Here is an 18,620-nt window from a genome sequence, read left to right as displayed (position 1 = left end):
TTGTTACATGTTGATAACAAACAAAGAACTTCATGACCAACAACAACAGCATCCTAGACAACCTTCGTCCGGTCCTTCTTGCGACCATGTCTGCCTGATGAGTCATTGTTCATTGTTTGTTATCAACATATAATTACTTGCCAACATGTAATAAATGTGTTAAATACTATACCTAAGAATTTCTTATTTATATGTTTATTATCGTTAGTGATAGACATCTCAACTTTGTTGATGATTGGCCGAAATGAATGCTGGCTGAATGTTAATAAGTAATTCTTCGAACCACATTTCGCTTTTTCTGAACCACCAACAGCTATGCGGGGTTTGCAATCAAAAGTGTGTATGTTTACTGTTACCAATATAATCTCAGTATGACATGAAATCAACCTTTTTGACCTGAACTCTTTAAACCTTGTGTTTATATTATATGTTTGAAAACTAAGTATTTTAATGACTGTTTGGTATGCCAATAAATGTTTAAAATTGTTTAGAGTCGTAGGGATCTCAATTTATAAACTTTTATAGTTGTATGATCGAAGCCTGTTGGCTATTACATGTTTTGGTTGCACATTTACAAAAAAAAAACAAAGAACTAATACAGTTGTTTTTCATGGTAAATTATTTCAAAGTCGAATAAAGCCAATGCTAAGCTGAATTTACTAATTTTAATTCGTTTGTTTCTGCTGTTTGAAATTTGTTCATATCGCTAATGGCACGCATAAGTTTTTTTATAAATAAATGTTGTGGGAAACGTTTATTAACAAAATTTTAAAAGTATTTTGAAGTATTATATATTTTTTTAATAATAACACTAATGTATGAATAAAATTAGATATAATTCAGTTCAGAAAAAAAGTACTTTGTGTTATTTGAAAAGTGTGTTTTATTTAATTTAAAAATAAGAAAAAAACAAAAAAGCCATGTACTGATAATATGCGATTATGTATAAGTTTGAGCATAAACACATTTTTTAACAAGCATTTTTTGTTGATTACTTGAGCTACCTAATTTTCTTGTAACAAAGTTTTAAGTATGTATGTATATTGTTTTCTATAGCTTAGTGTTTGTAGAATTTTATTAAAAATATTGTTGATTGAAATTTGATGTGGTAGTGTTTTCTTTTTGTTTTACTGACCATAAAGTTCTTACACAGTTTAAATTTACATCTAAAAATAACTTAATTTATTTTTTTAGTTGAAAATATAGAAGATTAGTGTTTTAATTTTTTTGATCGTTTTAATTGAAATAATATATTCTCGATGTAAAAAGGCCATCGGTTTGAAGTAAGTCGATTAAACTAATTTGGAACTCATTTAAATTAGTTGTAGGAGAACTTTACAACTGATATATCTTAAATTAAGTAAGTACTTGTGCTTGTTAAGTGTTTTTACTTGTTTTGAATTATTTAGTTTTTTTAATTGTTTTACAAGCTAAACATTCATCCTATTTTCAGAAAATAGCGACGTACTAATTGAACAAATTAAGGTGATAACTTAGAAAAATATAATTAAAACTTAAATATATACATCTGACATTTTAAAATTTAACTTTATTTCCTATTTTGCATCTTTTTTATGTTGAAGTTGTAATACATCTTGTATTAACAATTTATTTTCATGCTGTTTCAAATTTTAATCCTTTTTTTTCACAATTTTCACATTTAAGCGTCGGTCAAAAGCCCGTGAGACAGTTTTTTCAAATTATGTTTTTGTCCACAAATAGAATGATTAAAACGCCAAATTTGAGAAAGATTGATTTTGATTTAAATGCCAATTTTTATGGGAACACACTCAAATAAAAAAAAGCTATAATTAGTTGACGTTTGTTAGTAATTTATGTTTTACAATTGAAAGTTAATTTATTTAAAAAAAACATCAAAGTTTTAAAATTTTCTTTATGCAAAAAGTTATACAAAACCTTTTAAATAAAAGTATTAATTTACTACATATTACAGAATACTAGTTTCTTTGGTCAATAAAAACAATTTGGTTACTACAGTCTTGATATGTTATTAATGCTTGTACTTTTCCCTAAAATGTTAAAAATTAAAGTGAAACTAAATGTTTGACTTTGTTATAAGAGTATAACTAAAATTGTAATAGTTTCTACATATTTAATAAGCTCAATTAATTCTTAAAACAGTTTTTATTGAATTTCACTAGAAATTAGATATGATTAAAACAACCATTATTATAACACTGTGTAAAAATTTACTAATCAAAAATAAAGAATTACAAAATAATAAAAAGTCTAAAACTAACTTAGTTGATAGTAAATAATATTTTTTTAGTGGCACATGTTGATTTTTAGTCTTAATTTACTACATTGAATAAATAAAACAAAAACACAAGATTTATTAAATTGTTTACATGTTTTTTTTAAACCCAGAACTATCTTATGGTACTTGACAGAACTTGCAAAAAAGTTTTATGTTAAAATTATAAACTGCTGATCATGCTGATCAGGCAAAAAAATAGGGTTTAATTGTAAAAGAATTTCTAGTGTTTTTCTTTTATTCACTGCAGTTTGGGATACGGTACCGAATTTCGTCATATAGGTTTGTAAAAAATATACTTTTCATTAGTTTTTCCCAAAAAGTATCAAAAAAGTTTAGTTTAATCAATACTATAATTTTATAGAAAAAACACATATCTAATGTTTAAGCTTAATAAAATTTGAGCTATAGCTAATGACTTTTTTTACACACACACATAAAATGATCATTAATCGAATTATCTTTTAAAACAAGAATACAGAAAAAAATCATCACAACTGTTTATAAGTGATTTTAAATTTTTTTCTCAATCTCATTTTGTCTTAGTATCTTTTTATTCAGAGAGTGATTACATATTCGAGTACTGTGAAATAATGTTTTTGAAATTTAATAATACACTTTTTGTGAAAATTTGAAGAAGATTGCTTAAAAAATGAAGGAGGAGATAGATTTTAGTGAAACTGTCTTTTTTTGCGTTTTTGTTTTGCGCCTTCTATTAGGAACCTGTTGAGGTCACCGACTTTGCCTGCTCATATCTCAAAAAATACTTTGAATTTTTTCAAGCGGCTAAAAATTTCTGATAGCCCAGATAAAACTCTATAAAATAAAATCAACTTGTAAAAATCAAGTTGGACCCCCCCCCCCTATGCCCTTAATTTGAAAATAAAACATTTATATTAACTTTTTTTTAGACTAGGTAGTTCGAACAGTGATGTATAGGTGTTTACTTTATGTTAACAATAACATCAAACTTTTCACCACAATGCAAACCGATGATTGATCGCATTAAGCACAACAAAGGAAAGTTTGCGTAATTCGATAAGTCGTAAAAGTTTTCATGAAAAATATAAAGGACTACTGAATGAGAAATGAAATTCTCAGTCATTAACAGCGTTAATATTTTGCTTGCCAGCAACTGTTGTTTATGAGCGTTGAAATTGAGTAAAACCTGTTTATCCCTGTTAAGTAATTTATTAATCCTTTATATTTTTTAATGTTTTATTTTTATTGTATGTGAAAGTTTAAGTTTAAAAGCAAAAAGGAATTATTTTTTTCTTCAGTAATAGTAAAACTGGCAAAGCTAAAACTTAGTACTAAATTTACCAAGCAAATTAAAAAAGCCTTTAAGTTTTGAAGTTTTTTTTAAGATGCAATCTAAAATTTTTGCTTCTGAAAATTTTGGAAGAATTGATATTTTTCAATGATTGATATAAATGCGTGAAATTAAACAAGGCTGTTGAAAAATATTTGTAAGTCAATACCTCATATCCCAGTTAAACTAAATTTTTTACAGTACTAAGCTATAAAGTATCTTACTATTTATTAAGTTAATATTTTAGTAGTTTTAAAAGTTATGACCTTTTAAAGAAGTTTGAACTTAGAAATCGTTTACTTACAATTTATGGTAACTTAATTTTGAAATATTATTACAAGGGATATTATTATTAAAATTATTATTATTATTATGGTCATATTTCATAATTTTCGATTCTCAACTATCTTCGCATTAATTTCAACTTAAATATTGTTAAAAAGTCGGTTTGTTAAACAACTAGGTAAATTTTAAACGACAAAAACTCGAAGGTCGAAATTTTAAGGTCCAGTAAATTTACACCGGGGTTGTTTTCAAAAAAGAATGTAAACAGCGTGACGATGGTAAAAGGTTGGAAGCTAATTTCTTATTGTGTTTTTATTAAGCTATTCTGATTTGCCTCGCACAAAAAGTTAGACTGAGCTCCAAACTTTTGTTTTTGAGGGGCAACAGATGCACCCTAATGTACGTACAATTTTTAAAGACTACTCTGAAAAAATAATCAGAAAACAAATATTAAAGTATAAACTATGTTTTCATCTGTTTAATTATCTAACAAATATCTAATTTAAGTAATTGTTCGTTGTGTTTAATGACATCATGTAAATGTTAAGTAATTAAAACTGTAAAGTTCTATCTTGATTTGTTTCATAAACGTTTCATAATAAAAAACAACGTTTCACTCTATTAGAGACCTTTGGTTGTAATTAAATACATATTATTTTAACAAAACAAATTCCATAATTCTTCAATGTTCAAAGATGTTAATCTATTACCAATCAAAATATTTTATTAAAAACATTTTTTTTTGAAATAGTTTTAGTATATTATAAATGCATGTAAGATAATTAAAAAAAAATAATATTTATATAAACGAAATCTAATCTACAAATTATAACAAAGATCGGTAGATGCAAGACTTCACTCGAAAGCAGGAAATATAAGCATGAAAATAAACAAACACCAATTAATTAACATAATGGTAGGCAAAGGGGGTCAGCATAATAAAAAAAATCAAAACAAAAAAAAAACTAAAACTGTTTATCAATTATTTTGAAATAAGTTTACGAGTAATTTGTTAACAGAAATAAGAACGAAGGGGTCAGCATTTAGGAAAAAATAAACTAAAAAACTAAAAGTATTAATTGTTTATATTGAAAATATCTACAAGTAATTAACAGAATTGTAGACGTAGGGGGTCAGCATATAGGGAAAAAATAAACTAAAAATTAAAACAATTAATTGTTTGTTTTGAAATAAACTCACAAACAAATTAACAGATATAAAAAATAAGATAAACTAAAAAGCAAAACAATTAATTGTTCATTTTGAAATAAACTCACAAACAAATTAACAGATATAAAACAAAGATAAACTAAAATGTAAAACAATCAATTGTTTTGAAATAAACTCACAAATAAGTTAACAGAAAAAAAATAAACTAAAATGTAAAACAATCAATTATTTTGAAATAAACTCACCAGGATGGTGGATGTGGGTGGGCAGCGCAGCGAGAGGAGAAAGTGGATCCACTGCTTCCAAAACGTCACCTCCATACTGTTCCTAGCCGCCTTGTCGGAATACGACCAGGTCCTCACCGAGTCCGACACCACCGTTAGTTTTAAATTATAAAAAATAAAAAAAAATTTAGTAGTTACCGTTAGTTTGAAATGATAAAAAATTAGAATTTTTAATAATTACCGTTAGTTTGAGAAGATAAAAAATTAAAATTTTAATAATTAACATTAGTATGAAATAATAAATATAGAAAATTTTTAATAATTACCGTTAATTTGAAATAATAAAAATAGAAAGTTTCAAATAGTTTTTCTTATTTTAAGATATAATGTTATTATTAAATTTGTAAATAAGTAAAATAATAACCCGAGTCGGTAAGGGATTTAATCACTGGGCTTTCGTTGTTTTAACAGTACACCACTATTAGTTGAAGTTACAGTTTAAATAATTTAAAACTAATAAAATGTTAAAGACAGTTTGTTTGATGGCAGTAAATAAAAAACAAATTTTGTTAAGTTTATTGTTAACAATTAACAATAATCGGAAACAACTGTCAGTTTCTTTGAAATGACAAGAAATTATAAAATACTTCAAACGAGTGTTTTATGCAGCAAATCTAAAATGAAAAGTCTTTGTCAACTTATACTATAAATTTGATTGGTAGAAAACAATTGAACATAAAACATTTTTCTTTTTTATAGAAGAGCAAATCTGTTTTATTTAGTTTTGCCTTCTCAAAAAATTGTTCATTAGATTGAATTTTGTTAAAAGATCTCGTGAGTACTAAAAGTAAAAGATTAAGTTAAATAAGTACTAAAAGTAAAAGATTAAGTTAAATAAGTAATTAGTTAATTAAATTTAATTTACTAACTGACGAGATCTATTAGCAGAACTTAATTTGCTTGATAAATTTTCTCACATATACTTATTTTTAATTAAATTTAAAACAAGTCTAACCAAGTCTTCGTATCTCTTGTTTTATTTAATATAGTCTACTGTGTGCTGAGAGTTTAAGTGAGGTTGTATTTGAACATTTGTAGTTTGTTGGGTTACGTGAAAATTCAAATTCCGACAATTCAAATTCTTAAAAAAAATTCAAAGGACCTTAACTCAAAAAGTAATGTATATTTTAAAAAATATAAAAAATATATATGTAGGTATTGCTAATATATACAGGCCATTTTTTAATTTTGTAAAACTTATAATATTTTTTTATTATTAAATAAGTTTAAAAATACAGTTATTTCTAGTAATTTCTAAATATCTTTAAAAATATTTGAAATTTGGAAAAAAAAAATAAAAAATGGCCTGTAGATATTAACAATACATACATACATTTTTAAATTTTTAAGATACACACTACTTTTTGAGTTAAGGTCCTTTGAATTTTTTTAAAGAATTTGAATTGTCGGAACTCGAATTTTTGGAATTTCGTGCACCCGGTTAGTCGTGGTTTATAAAACATCAGTTCTGAAGGTATGCTACTAGTTGCTTGAACTTTATAGTTTATTTTAAATTTCGAATAGTTAAACTAAGTTGATTTTATAATAAGTTGTGAATTTTTGTTGTTTGTCTTTTGGTATGTAATTATCTTTGTTAGGTATAAAACCTTTCTTAGTCTGATATAGTTATACTTTTTTTGTACAATTTTTTTTAGATAAAGTAGGTATGTTTATGTTGTTTAAAAGTTGATATTGTGTAAAATGTTTTGAAATTTTATCAATTAGTTTTACTAACAGTGCGTTAAGTATTTATAGTTGGATAAGTTTGCATTTATTGTGTTCTAATACTTTTGAAAGTTTTATTTCAAGATTTATATGTTTTAAAGTTTCTAAGTATTTGTTTGTTTCTAATTTTACTATAAAGTTTTGGACAATCTTAGCGATTAAACTTTGGATATAAAGTTGATATAACAACCGTTTGTTGCAAAAAATTTAACTTTTCAAAAGGTTTTTTATCCTGTTTCCTTTAACGTTAAGCTATATCTTACCTAACTCTCCCGTGGCTGCTAAAAAAAATGTTTAGAATCTTGTTTAATTATAGAAATTTTATTAAAATTTTTAAGCTTTGTACCTAAATTTTTTCTTTATTTTAATGTACTTGTTGATTAGTAGAATAGTATGATAATAGTATGAAAGTGGTTGTGAATAACTATTTTCTTAATAATAATGATGTCATGTTTACTAAAATTTGTAGATGTTTACTATATTTATATTTTATGTAATTTGCTTCATATACTTTATAAGTTTTTTTATTATTTAAGTTCTATTTGTACTTGCTTATGCTTGATTCAAATGAAAATTTCAGTAAAATGTTCATGCTAACAACAAAACACTTCTAAAGATCAACTACGTGGAACACTGAAATTTTTTTTTAAAGTTGTATAAAAAAATAATATTCATGAAGAACAACATAAAAATATTACACAAAGTTTATATATACAGCAACAGTTTACACCTACTGATGATTAATAGTAAGACTGAAGTTTGTATTATTGTTTGAGCTGTGATAACAATACCTTTTTATTTGTGTGCCATTTCTACGCCATTTCTAAGGGCGTTGATAAAAATAACGTTTTCTCAAACTTTTGTGAGAAAGTACAAATAAAAAAAATGTTTATCACAATATTATTGTTTCTGGAGCGCTTGTAGCTAAACATAAGTCGGTCCATATTTTTTATTAAATAAATTGGTATGTTTGTTTAAATTTATAACTTTGATTTAGCTGGTTGAATAAATTTTTATCTTACATTAATTATCTTGCAACGTTGAAAAATTACCTAACGTAGCAATGAATATTTTTTAGTATATAAAAAAACAGCATCAAACCAAAGTCTACTAAGATGTATATAATTTTGATTTTCTTATAATTTAAGGTTAGTTGATGGCAAAAAAATAGTAACAACTTATAAAAAAAACATTTTAACACATTCAAAGCACTGTACAATTTTTATAAATCAAACGAAAGGAAATAATAGCCTTGTTACTATTGCTTGAAAATGTTCTTTTGTGTAAAGTCAGAAATGCTAAGCATTCGGTAAGTTAAATCTCATTGTAGTTTAATTTAGCATGCAACTGCTTATTTTTAGATTTATTCAAGTGCATTTCTCTTTGATACGAGTGCAGTTTTCAATTTGTATTTAAATTTTACGTTGTTCATTGTTTTTAAGACGGTATATGTTGTTTTGATACCTGTTTAACTTTATAATTATAAATTTTTTTGTTGTTTTGGAAAAGTTAGTTGTAATTTTTAATATATTCATAAAAAAGACTTATGTAAAACATATTTGCTTGATATTATTACAAAAATATCACATTTATATATATTTTTTACTTTTTAAAATTTTAAATTGCGCACTTGGTCACTTCCTGAAAAACATTTTATTTTTACTTTTGTTTAAAACCTCCGAGGTCAAAAAAGTTTAAAATAAATGAATCATTTGTGCACGCAGAATCATAAGACCACAAAACGCTTTCAGTTTAGTTTGTTTATAAAGTTTATTTTTAACTTTTGGTTTACAATATTTAAAATTTTCAAATCGTCTTTAGGTATGTAAATACTTAATTGCTGAAGAAGAATCTGAAAATACCCCTACCAATATGAGTATAAATTAATACTTTATCAATTGTTTTTATATGTAGTAGTAATCTTTGTTTTATAAAGTTTTACTGTAAACAATATATTTTTACTCCTAAGTAATGTATAAAGAATGTTTATTTTCAACTTAGTGTAGTGTTAATAATTGTCTTAGAATCGAATTTTGAGAACTAAGAGCTGTAACATACAATTTGATCTATACTTTTTTCTCGTTTTTAGCCTGAGTGATTTTTAAAATTTTACATACTATGCTCAACAAATTTAAAGTTGGCTTATAGTATTTTGTATAAAATTTGCACAAAAATTTGGTTATCTTGATAACAAACGTTGAAAAAGTACATAAAAAGACAACAACAATAAAAGACAACTTGAAGTTTTAAAGCTAACTGCAATATAAGTGTTGTTTAATGGTTTTGAAATATTGTGGTATTTTATTTATCGTGCCGTGGGAATTGTTCTAAATTTCTCATCATTAAAGCAAAAACTATATATTGAGAATTAACTAATAACTTAAAAAAAGATACATGTGACTTTGTTAAGTTCTATTGTTTTCAGTATACAACATTAATAAAACGTTATTATCAATAAAATAATGTAGAAATTTCAATTAAATAAACGCAAATACTATGTGAAAATTTGTTTTTTTGTGGTTATTACTTGTTTGTTGCATTCATTATTTATTTATTTTGTTAATTCCTTGAAAACTTAACACTAATATGTGTTGTACAATTGCTGTCTAGTTTTTAAAACTGGCACACATAATGCTTTCTTATATTTTGTCTTGTGTTTCAAAAATATATATTACAGAAACAAACAATTGCAGAATGAAATAATAATGCGAATGTAATAATAAACAAAAAACTGAGAAAATATTGTTTTTGTAGAAATAGCAACTAAATGTATTAGTTAAACAAAACAAAATGGTGAAGTTTAAATTCCTGTTTATAACCACTGTTTGTACTAAGTAAAAGTTCAACATTAATGAAGTAATATAAAAAATAAATAGTGAATAAATGTAAAGAAATAATATATTTATAATCATAAGTAGAAGAAGGTATTTGTCATCCCTTAAAAAATCTTTTCAAACAAGTATAAATGATAATGTTCCTTCAAAGATCCCTTAACATTTTTTGAGGTGTAGGGTTGAAACAGACCTTTCAAAGGTTTTCAAATTCATTTTCACAATTGGCCACTTAATCGATAAATAACCGCCCCCCTCCCTCTTAACAAGTATATTTCCCTTTTAAATTCGCTATCTCACATCTTGATTACCTTTTTGGTAATTCCGTTTTTAAATGGCTTATCCAAAGGTAGTGTTTAATTTTGTATTATAACAGAAACGCATAATTGAATCATTGCACTGTTTTAAACGATAGCAGTTAGTGATTAAGATAAATGCCAACTTAGAAATAATAAGCTTCATTGAAACAGAACCGTATGGTGGAGTCGAAGGCCTTGTTCAAAACAATAGTGGATTCTGAGTTAAAAAATAAAATGTTAATAATAAATTTTCTTTATATTACAACAGAACCGTATGGTGGAATCGAAGGCCCTGTTCAAAACAATAGTGGATTCCGAGTGGTTCGACCAGTCGTCAGTTATTTTGTTCCTGAACAAGAAGGATTTGTTCGAAGAGAAAATCATGAAGTCGCACCTTTGCGACTATTTCCCCGACTACACAGGTTTGTTTGAGTGATATTTATATTTGTTAGGATAAATATATAAAAAAAAAACTACCTTTAAGTGTATTGAAAATAAAAAGTTTTGTTAGTACAACAGTAACGTTGGAAGTGTGATAGCTTTTAGATTATTTTTGTGATTATACAGGTTTGGAATGTCAGTTAACAAATTTATAGTGTTTGTCTGAAGTTATAATAACAATTAATAATGATAATATTTGAAAAAGTTTTTTAGTTCTGTTAGTTTTAAAGTTTATGAATAAATTGTATGAAATGGTTGTTACCCCATTTTAATGTTTTAATGCTGAGATCACTCTTTGTTTTAGTTATTTGAAGTTATATAAGTACTAAGAAGAGTTTTTTGATCGAAAAAAAAGATTAGTTTGGCTATAATAATTGTTTGCTTGAATGATGAATTTAATACTATGTTTTAATAATTTTACAGGTTTTTTTTGAACTATATTAAAATTTGGAAATCATTTTAAAGTTAATTAACTTTAAGAATATCTTGTAGTGTCTTTTTATGTTGTCAGACTAGATTTTGTTTACAATTATTTAGTTTGTGTGTTTGCTTCATACGTACTATTAAGGTATGTTTATTGAGAAGTTCAGATAACATTGTGTTATTCACTTATAACACTTCGAGATTAAATACCAAAATGTAAAGCTAGTCAAAAAAAAGTCTTTTTATTCTAATGCTTTAAATTTAATAAGTTAGATAGCTATCGTTTTTCTGTTTGAACTTTACTTAAGTTTTGTTTACATAAAAATAAAAATACTATACTATTATAATATTGTGTGTCAGTCATTTTTAGAAAAAGTATTGTTTTTTTTCAAGACTTCAAAGCAGTGTTATAAAAGCTTGTTGTATTTTTTTTAATATTAGTAAAAGGGCACTGAAAATTTCTGAATTGACATGTAAAGTAAGATTGAAAAACACAAGTGTTTGATTATTTAAAATGCAAAAGCTGGTTGCTTTAAGTGTTTCTTAATTAAAAATATATTTAAAAAACTAAATAAATTTAATTAATTTCTTAAATATTATATTTAAAAAATCTTATTGGGTTATAATACTCATATATAGTAATTTTATTTCTTATCAAACAAATAAAGAAATGTTGGTAAAATAAATTAGAGTTAAGTAGTTAAAATAAAAGTTTTGGATAAAATATTTTTAAATTTTTATTCATAGTCTAAAGATAATAAAATTGGTTTGAATTTGTAAACAAGTTATAATAAATAATGTAGGGTAGTATATTTTTGCACAAATCTATCTATTTAAGTTTTTTATCAGTTAAAATAACCATTAACAGACAAACAATTCAGTACAAAATAAACTATTACCAAGATGTAAAGTGCTGGTCAGTTTTAGTTAAACTTTCTCACTAATAAATTTTTTTTCCACGTAAGTTTTGTAATTTAGTAGCCACGCGGTAACCATATCATGATAAATTGTTTAAAATCCGACTAATTAGTTAATCTATCTGCTTGAAATACATTTTCATTTTTGAATTGAAGCGTAGAACATCTTGAAAATTTTAATTGTATTTCAAAAATCTTGGTAAGTATTTACTTTATAAGTGTTAAAACCATAGGGGGGTCCAACACTTTTTATCAAAAAAATTAACTTGGGCCGTTATATGAGAACTTAAAGTACAAACTACAAGCCAGTTTTTATAGAATTCAAAAATGTTGTTTAACTTATGAGATATTTTATTTTTTGTAAAAAGTTTCCGATACAAACGTGTGGACCGCAGGTTTTTCGGGGTCAATTTTCTCGGAAAATTTAAAAATCACTAAAAATCTATCTCCTCCTTTATTTCTTAAGCAATCTTCTTCAAAATTTCAGGTAATGTTCCTTATACATAAAAAAAAAGTTACCTATGAATTTTAATAATTTTAAATAATAATAAGTTTATGACAAAAACTGAAAAAATCTTTTTTTTTTCAAAAAAATTATATTTTTACTACAATTTTTTTAAATTCCTAATAATTTTATTTCATATAGATTAGACTGTGAAAGTTTGAAGGAGATTGCTTGAACAATGTAGGAGGAGATAGATTTTGAATAAAATAGTCTTTTTTTCGCCTTTTTAGTTTTCCCTTCCCATAGGGAACCTATTATGCGGCCCGACTTTGACTGATCATATCTCTGAAAAAAATTCGAATTTTTTAAATGATAAAAAACACCTTGAAGCTTAGAAAAATTATATATACCAATGTGAAATCTGTTATAAAATGTTTTATTGCAAATATTTTTTATTCTTTATTGTGTATAAAAGAAGTAAAACAAAATTAAGAGATAAAGTTTGTTATCTCTTTTTGTAATCGTTGCAATAAAAATGTTCTTCAAATGTTCTTTAGCTTTTGTTTATCCCCATTAATTTTGTTTAATACTAAAGATTAGCTAATTCGCTTAAAATATGATTAATGAATTATGTTGTTGAAATTTAAAGTATTTAGATAATCTTGCAAAACCTTGAAAGAAGTTTTTGTTTGGTAATGAAGCGTTAAACTTTTAAAACTTGTAGTTAATTAATACAAAACTGATTTATTTGAGCTTAATTTTGCTGAGATTGAGTTTGAAATACTGATAACGTTTTATGATTAATTTAAAAAAGTATATGTTTAAAACTTTAATTAAAAATTTTATTTTGTTCTTAATCAATTAAAACTTTTCGATCATAATTATTTTCACTTTCACAAAAAAAAAAGTTTATTTGATTTCAGTTTGAGTATGTTGTATGCTGGAAGTATATTTAAATATAGATTTAATTTGTTTACAACATTTGCATCGTGATGTTCCTATGTAAATTGCGGCCGCATTTTGAATAGCAATAAAAGTTTTCATCAGATCATTTGGTTTGTGTAAGAAACAGTAATTATTGTTTTTGATGTTAGAATTTTTTCTGAAATTTATTTACTTCTTTGTCTACTAATTTATTATCACAAGCTATGTTTAGCCGCTTATTTAATGTTTTACTTTTACGTTGTTGATAGGAATTGTTGACTAACTTCTAAATTCTCAAAGAAAATATTTTTATACAAGAAAAAAGGCTCAAAAAAAGTTTAGTGTTACCATTAACTCATTAGTATTTGACTTTTTGCTGATTTTTAAAATTAAAGTAAGACACTAAAAAATGTTAATTGTAAAAAACATGCATAGCTCATTCAGTATACTGCACTGGAAGCAACAAATTTTTCTTTAATATAATTATCTTTTATGTTTAATATTGTTGTAAAAACTAATTAAAGGATTATGTGCTTTCTTTCTTATTGTTACAAAGAACAAAGGCGCAACTAGAAGTTGTGATTATTAGTTTTTTTCACTACAGCTGAAAACCTAAAGTGTTTACAAAGTGATGAAAAATATTTAGAAAATTAAGAAAACACTACTTGGTTCAATTAAAATAACGCGTTGATGAATGCATGAACAATTTTTGTAATGCAAGAATGTTAAGTTAAATGAAAAATAATAATCTTTTGATTGAATTATTGTGTTTTAGATGCCAAATTTCGGTTCGAAGTATTTAAAAGCCAAAAGTTAAAGCAATTAGCTTGAAATGCATAGTCAGTTATAAAGTTTTTATTACCTTATAAAAATAGGTAACTTATTAAACAAAAGTTGTTTAGTTTTAATAACAGTTTTTAGATGATACTTATAAACTAAAAAATAAGTTTAATATGTATCTTCATAAGTTAAAGTAATAAATTTTGAAAATATATGCAAAGTTTTTTATTTTGTTGTAATAAGATTGTATGTCGTAAAATATAGTTGAAATACAGTATAACTAAATATTTTTTCTAGGCGTAAATACTTTTTGTTACAAAATATACATTTAAATGGACTAAAATCATATTCTCTAAATACTTTTTTTGTTTAGTATTTAGATTTAGTCTCTTCTTCGTACAATTTTTAAACAGCCGTTTTTTAACATTATAAAAATCTCTGTGATAGATTAATTTTTATGATAATTCAAATTATTGTTATATAAAAAGTTATTAAGTTGTGATGCAAACACTTAAAAAAAAATCTAAACAGTTGTCAAACTTGAGAAAAATATACTTTTAATATATTTTCATTAAATAGCAAATTTATCAAAACCTTCTTGTTTTATTCGTAAATATTCTACAACTTAGTTATTCCATAACAACTATAAGTTGTGATGCGTACATTAAAAAAAAAACACAATCGTTCCATTTCACCAGTTTATGAACCCGAACTTTTAGAAACAAACTTTTACTTACATCTTTCATTTAAAAGGTACATTATTGTTTTTTTTATTAAATATCCCACAACTTCCAGCATCAACAAACAATGTTGAAAACCGCGATGTTTCTGAGTGCCACTCACATCACCAGTTCAGCCCTCGTATTTCACGTTTGGGTTGCGGCGCGGAATTTCGAATATCTCGGGCGCACGAGAGCGTGACGATCGGTGCGCAGTCAGGCGTGACGAAACCGGTTGCCATATTGAATTTTGTTGTCATATACGCCTTTTTGAAACCGTGATGTTGCCACTTTGTGAGTGAATGAGAAATTGTCTGCGAAATTGTTGTATGTTTAATATTACAGATGTTACAAACTATTACGCTCTTGCATTCATACAGTTAAGCACTACACCAGTTCTTTAAAATTTTGTGAGTTCGAATGGTAAGAATGAGACGTTTTATATAGATTGTGAAATCGTTGAAAAGTAATACTGTACGTATAGAACAATGTACAACATATTACTACATGTATAATTGTAATTATTTATACGCTGTTCAACAATTGTAAAACTGTAGAAAAATTGTTGAGTGTTTGTGCAATAGATTTTAGAAAGTTTTTAGTTTTTGGCATCTATAAACATATACGTTGTTAAGTATTGCGTGCATAGTTGTAAGTAATTGATGCAGTTTTGAACAGATACTATTGTGTAAAAACAGACTGTTTCTGTTATAAAAATATTATAAGTTTAAAAATGTTCAGTTCATATACAGAATTTAAATCAATATACTACTTTTGTTGGTAATTTTTCTGGAAGTTTGATTACTTGTTATATGTGTTAAATTTAATTTTGTTGACACAAACATAACTATCTGTAGGCTGTTTAAATTGTTTCTTTCTAGTGCGCACACATTTAATATTTCAAAGTCAATGTGATTTTATAATGTGTTGTATATTTCTCTAGAACTTTTTTGTTAGAAAAACAATGTAACAACATATTCAATAAGTAAAGTAGTATGTTGAGTTGATTAATGACTGATTTTACTTTCAATTTTCTGTCATATTGTTTTACTGTCCTTTTTTTATTTATTAAGCTTCAAATACTTTCTATCAAATAATTTTTTCAAGTGTAAAAAAATATGTTATTGATGAAAAGTATTTGTTACAAGAAAGTTGCATTACTTATATAGATACTATAAGCTAAAATTCAACGCTTTTTATATTCCTAAAATACCTTTCTTGATTGAAATAGTAAACGACTTGAAAGAAAATTTTTAGCCATTTGATGGTTCTTGTTGTTTTGTTTTTATTTTATACTTGGGCACAGCTGAAAATTGTATGTTTGAAATTGATTTTATTTCCTTTTTTTTGTGCTTCAAAAGTACTTTATTCTATAGTTTCAAACACTTGCAAAACTTAAGTTTCTTACGTATTCTTCTATAAGATCCAAGGCGTTAGCAATAGAAAGAGCCAATATATACTTTAATCCTCAAATCTCAACTGACAAAAATTTCGTTCATTTAAATCATTTACCGAGGATTACTGTTGCACTTATCTTAATTCGGCATAAGCTTGAAATTTATTTTCCCAAAGTATTTGTAAAGAAATCTCATTCTCAATACTATTGCGTGTAAAAGAGATTAAAAGTATGAAATTTATTTGTTCGCTTGACTTAATAACATTGGAAGTTGTGAAATTATAAATGCAAAATTGTGTTTTTGTAGATGAACTCATATTTGACTATTTTTGTGCTTAAGTGAAAAATTTAATTTTAGTTTTAGTTTTCAAATTTTTGATTTTAAGTCGATTTTAAAAGTTAAGTTCAAATATTTATTTGAAGTTAACTTTTAAATTTTGTTTAATAGTGCCGTAATAATTATATTACAGAATAAAAATAGACTAGTATATTGTAAGTTTGTTTAGAGTTTTTATTTATATAACGTTTAAAGATAATTAGCCTAGTATGTGACTATTAGTTTAAACAAATGTTTTTTGAGTTCTTTTCAAATGAATCAATATTTATTTAAGTAAAAAAGCTTTACATTAAAGATTTTAAGTTTTTTTATAGCATAAAACTACTGTTGAAATTATTTATTAAACAAATTGATGTATTAAAGTACATAAAGTTATAACTAATTTGAAAGAATAGAGTAAGCTGTATGTATTTACAGCTTATTTTGAAAATTCTTTTATTATTATCAAGTAAATTTTAAATAAGTTTTGAATATTGCATGTTTATATATTTTAAGGTGTGTGTTTTATTTAAAACTTTTATGTATTTCTAAAAATATTTTATATTTTAATAAAACCGATGTTTTTCATAAAATTTTAACTAACTAAATGTTTTTAATATTTGTTAAATTTACAAAAAAAAAACAATTTAAGAATCAAACAAACATGTTTAAATTCTTGGAAAACCTTGATGTAAAAATTTGTTTGTAAAAACTCAGCAATTGAGTTAATTTTATACAGATATATATATATTTGTTTTATTAATATTATTATATATATATTTATTTTCACGGCACTTTATTCTGCTTGTTTCTGCACTTTTTACTGGCATGCTGGTTTCACAGAGTGGTTTGCAAATATTTAGTTCGAAAACAAACAAGCTCCAACATATGCCATAAGCTGTTGCTATTGCAGCGATACACCCAAAAGTTAAAATTAAAGTGTTCCTATTTAGGTTAATATTTATTAGTTTTCTCTTTACTTGGTTGTGTCCATTTTCTCTATCAATTAGTGTCCATTTCTGAGTGTGAGTTAATAAAACTGTTTTATGAATTACGAACTATTATTTCTTTTTGAGAGCAAACTTTAACTTTGCCTTTATTAAAGAACCTCAAATATCTATTTTCCTTGATTAAGTTTTAAAAAGAGAGTTTATAAGCCCCTAACACTAAAATAGTTTAGTTCAAACTGGTTTAATAACGATTTTGAACTGGAAATAGTTAAAAACCACAAAACTTTGAAGTCACCTCTTAATAATTGCAAAAAACAATTTGAAGTCGAAATATTCCAAAACTGTCCCAACAAACCAAAAGTCTTCATAGATCTACGAAGCATACAAAACAGTCCAAATACGCCATTGTACCTCCCAGCAAACTATTGTTTTTTAAATTTAAGAAATGATGTTTAAATCCCCAAAATAAGTCCCAAACATTTTTTGGTCAAAAAGTGCAGAAACGTCAGAATGAACCCGCCAAACAACTCGCAAAACCCCCTCAATCGAAACAGGGCCGAAGATGTGCATCAGCGCGGGGATGGAGTTCCTGGCGGAGGAGTTCATCTCGTGCGTGACGAAGCAGGCCCTCTACCACCACTACACGTGCGCCACCGACACCGAGAACATCCGCATCGTGTTCGAGGTGGTCCGGGACACGCTCATCGCCAACGCCATCGACGCATTCAAGCTCAACTGATGACGTCACGCTGCGAGGGTTCGCGTGACGTCATACGTGCGACGTCGCGGTTGGAGACTGCGACTTGCGACTTGAGTTCGGCGGGGTTTCGTAAATTTGTTGTATGGGGCGGGAATTAGCCGGGGTCAAAAGGTTTTCAAGATTTTTTAAGAAAAAATTATGTTAGAAATTATTTGCTTTGACTACTGTTTTAAGGATGAGCCTTTGGAATTTTCAACTCTTAATTTTTTTGATTGTGCCGTCATTTAAATTCAATTAATAAATTGATCAAATTAGTTATCAGCCATTTAATTTTTTTTCTTAAAAAGTCATAAGTTGTTAATAGTTGTTTTATACATTTTCGAAGCTTTATTAGCATCTTCAGCTCTTTTAACAGTGCTGCAGTTTCT

General features: G+C 25.7%; 1 protein-coding gene across 3 annotated transcripts in view; it reads left to right on the top strand.

Annotated features, from left to right (window-relative positions):
- The window catches only part of LOC145849762 (guanine nucleotide-binding protein subunit alpha-14-like), a 42,592-nt gene extending 24,235 nt beyond the window's left edge, over positions 1–18,357 (top strand). For all 3 annotated transcript variants that reach the window (XM_082954814.1, XM_082954812.1, XM_082954813.1), the window contains exons 5-7: positions 5,291–5,420; positions 10,450–10,603; positions 18,047–18,357. In XM_082954814.1, the coding sequence (XP_082810940.1) occupies positions 5,291–5,420; positions 10,450–10,603; positions 18,047–18,231 (469 nt within the window). In that variant the 3' untranslated portion in view covers positions 18,232–18,357. The remainder of the gene's footprint in view (positions 1–5,290; positions 5,421–10,449; positions 10,604–18,046) is intronic.
- The last annotated feature ends 263 nt before the right edge of the window (positions 18,358–18,620 follow it).

The sequence above is a fragment of the Thalia democratica genome, chromosome 2 (assembly GCF_965202585.1).
Source record: "Thalia democratica chromosome 2, ktThaDemo2.hap1.1, whole genome shotgun sequence".
Taxonomy (NCBI): domain Eukaryota; kingdom Metazoa; phylum Chordata; class Thaliacea; order Salpida; family Salpidae; genus Thalia; species Thalia democratica.
Note: the sequence above shows the minus strand (reverse complement) of the source record. Positions and strands in the feature narration are given on the sequence as shown.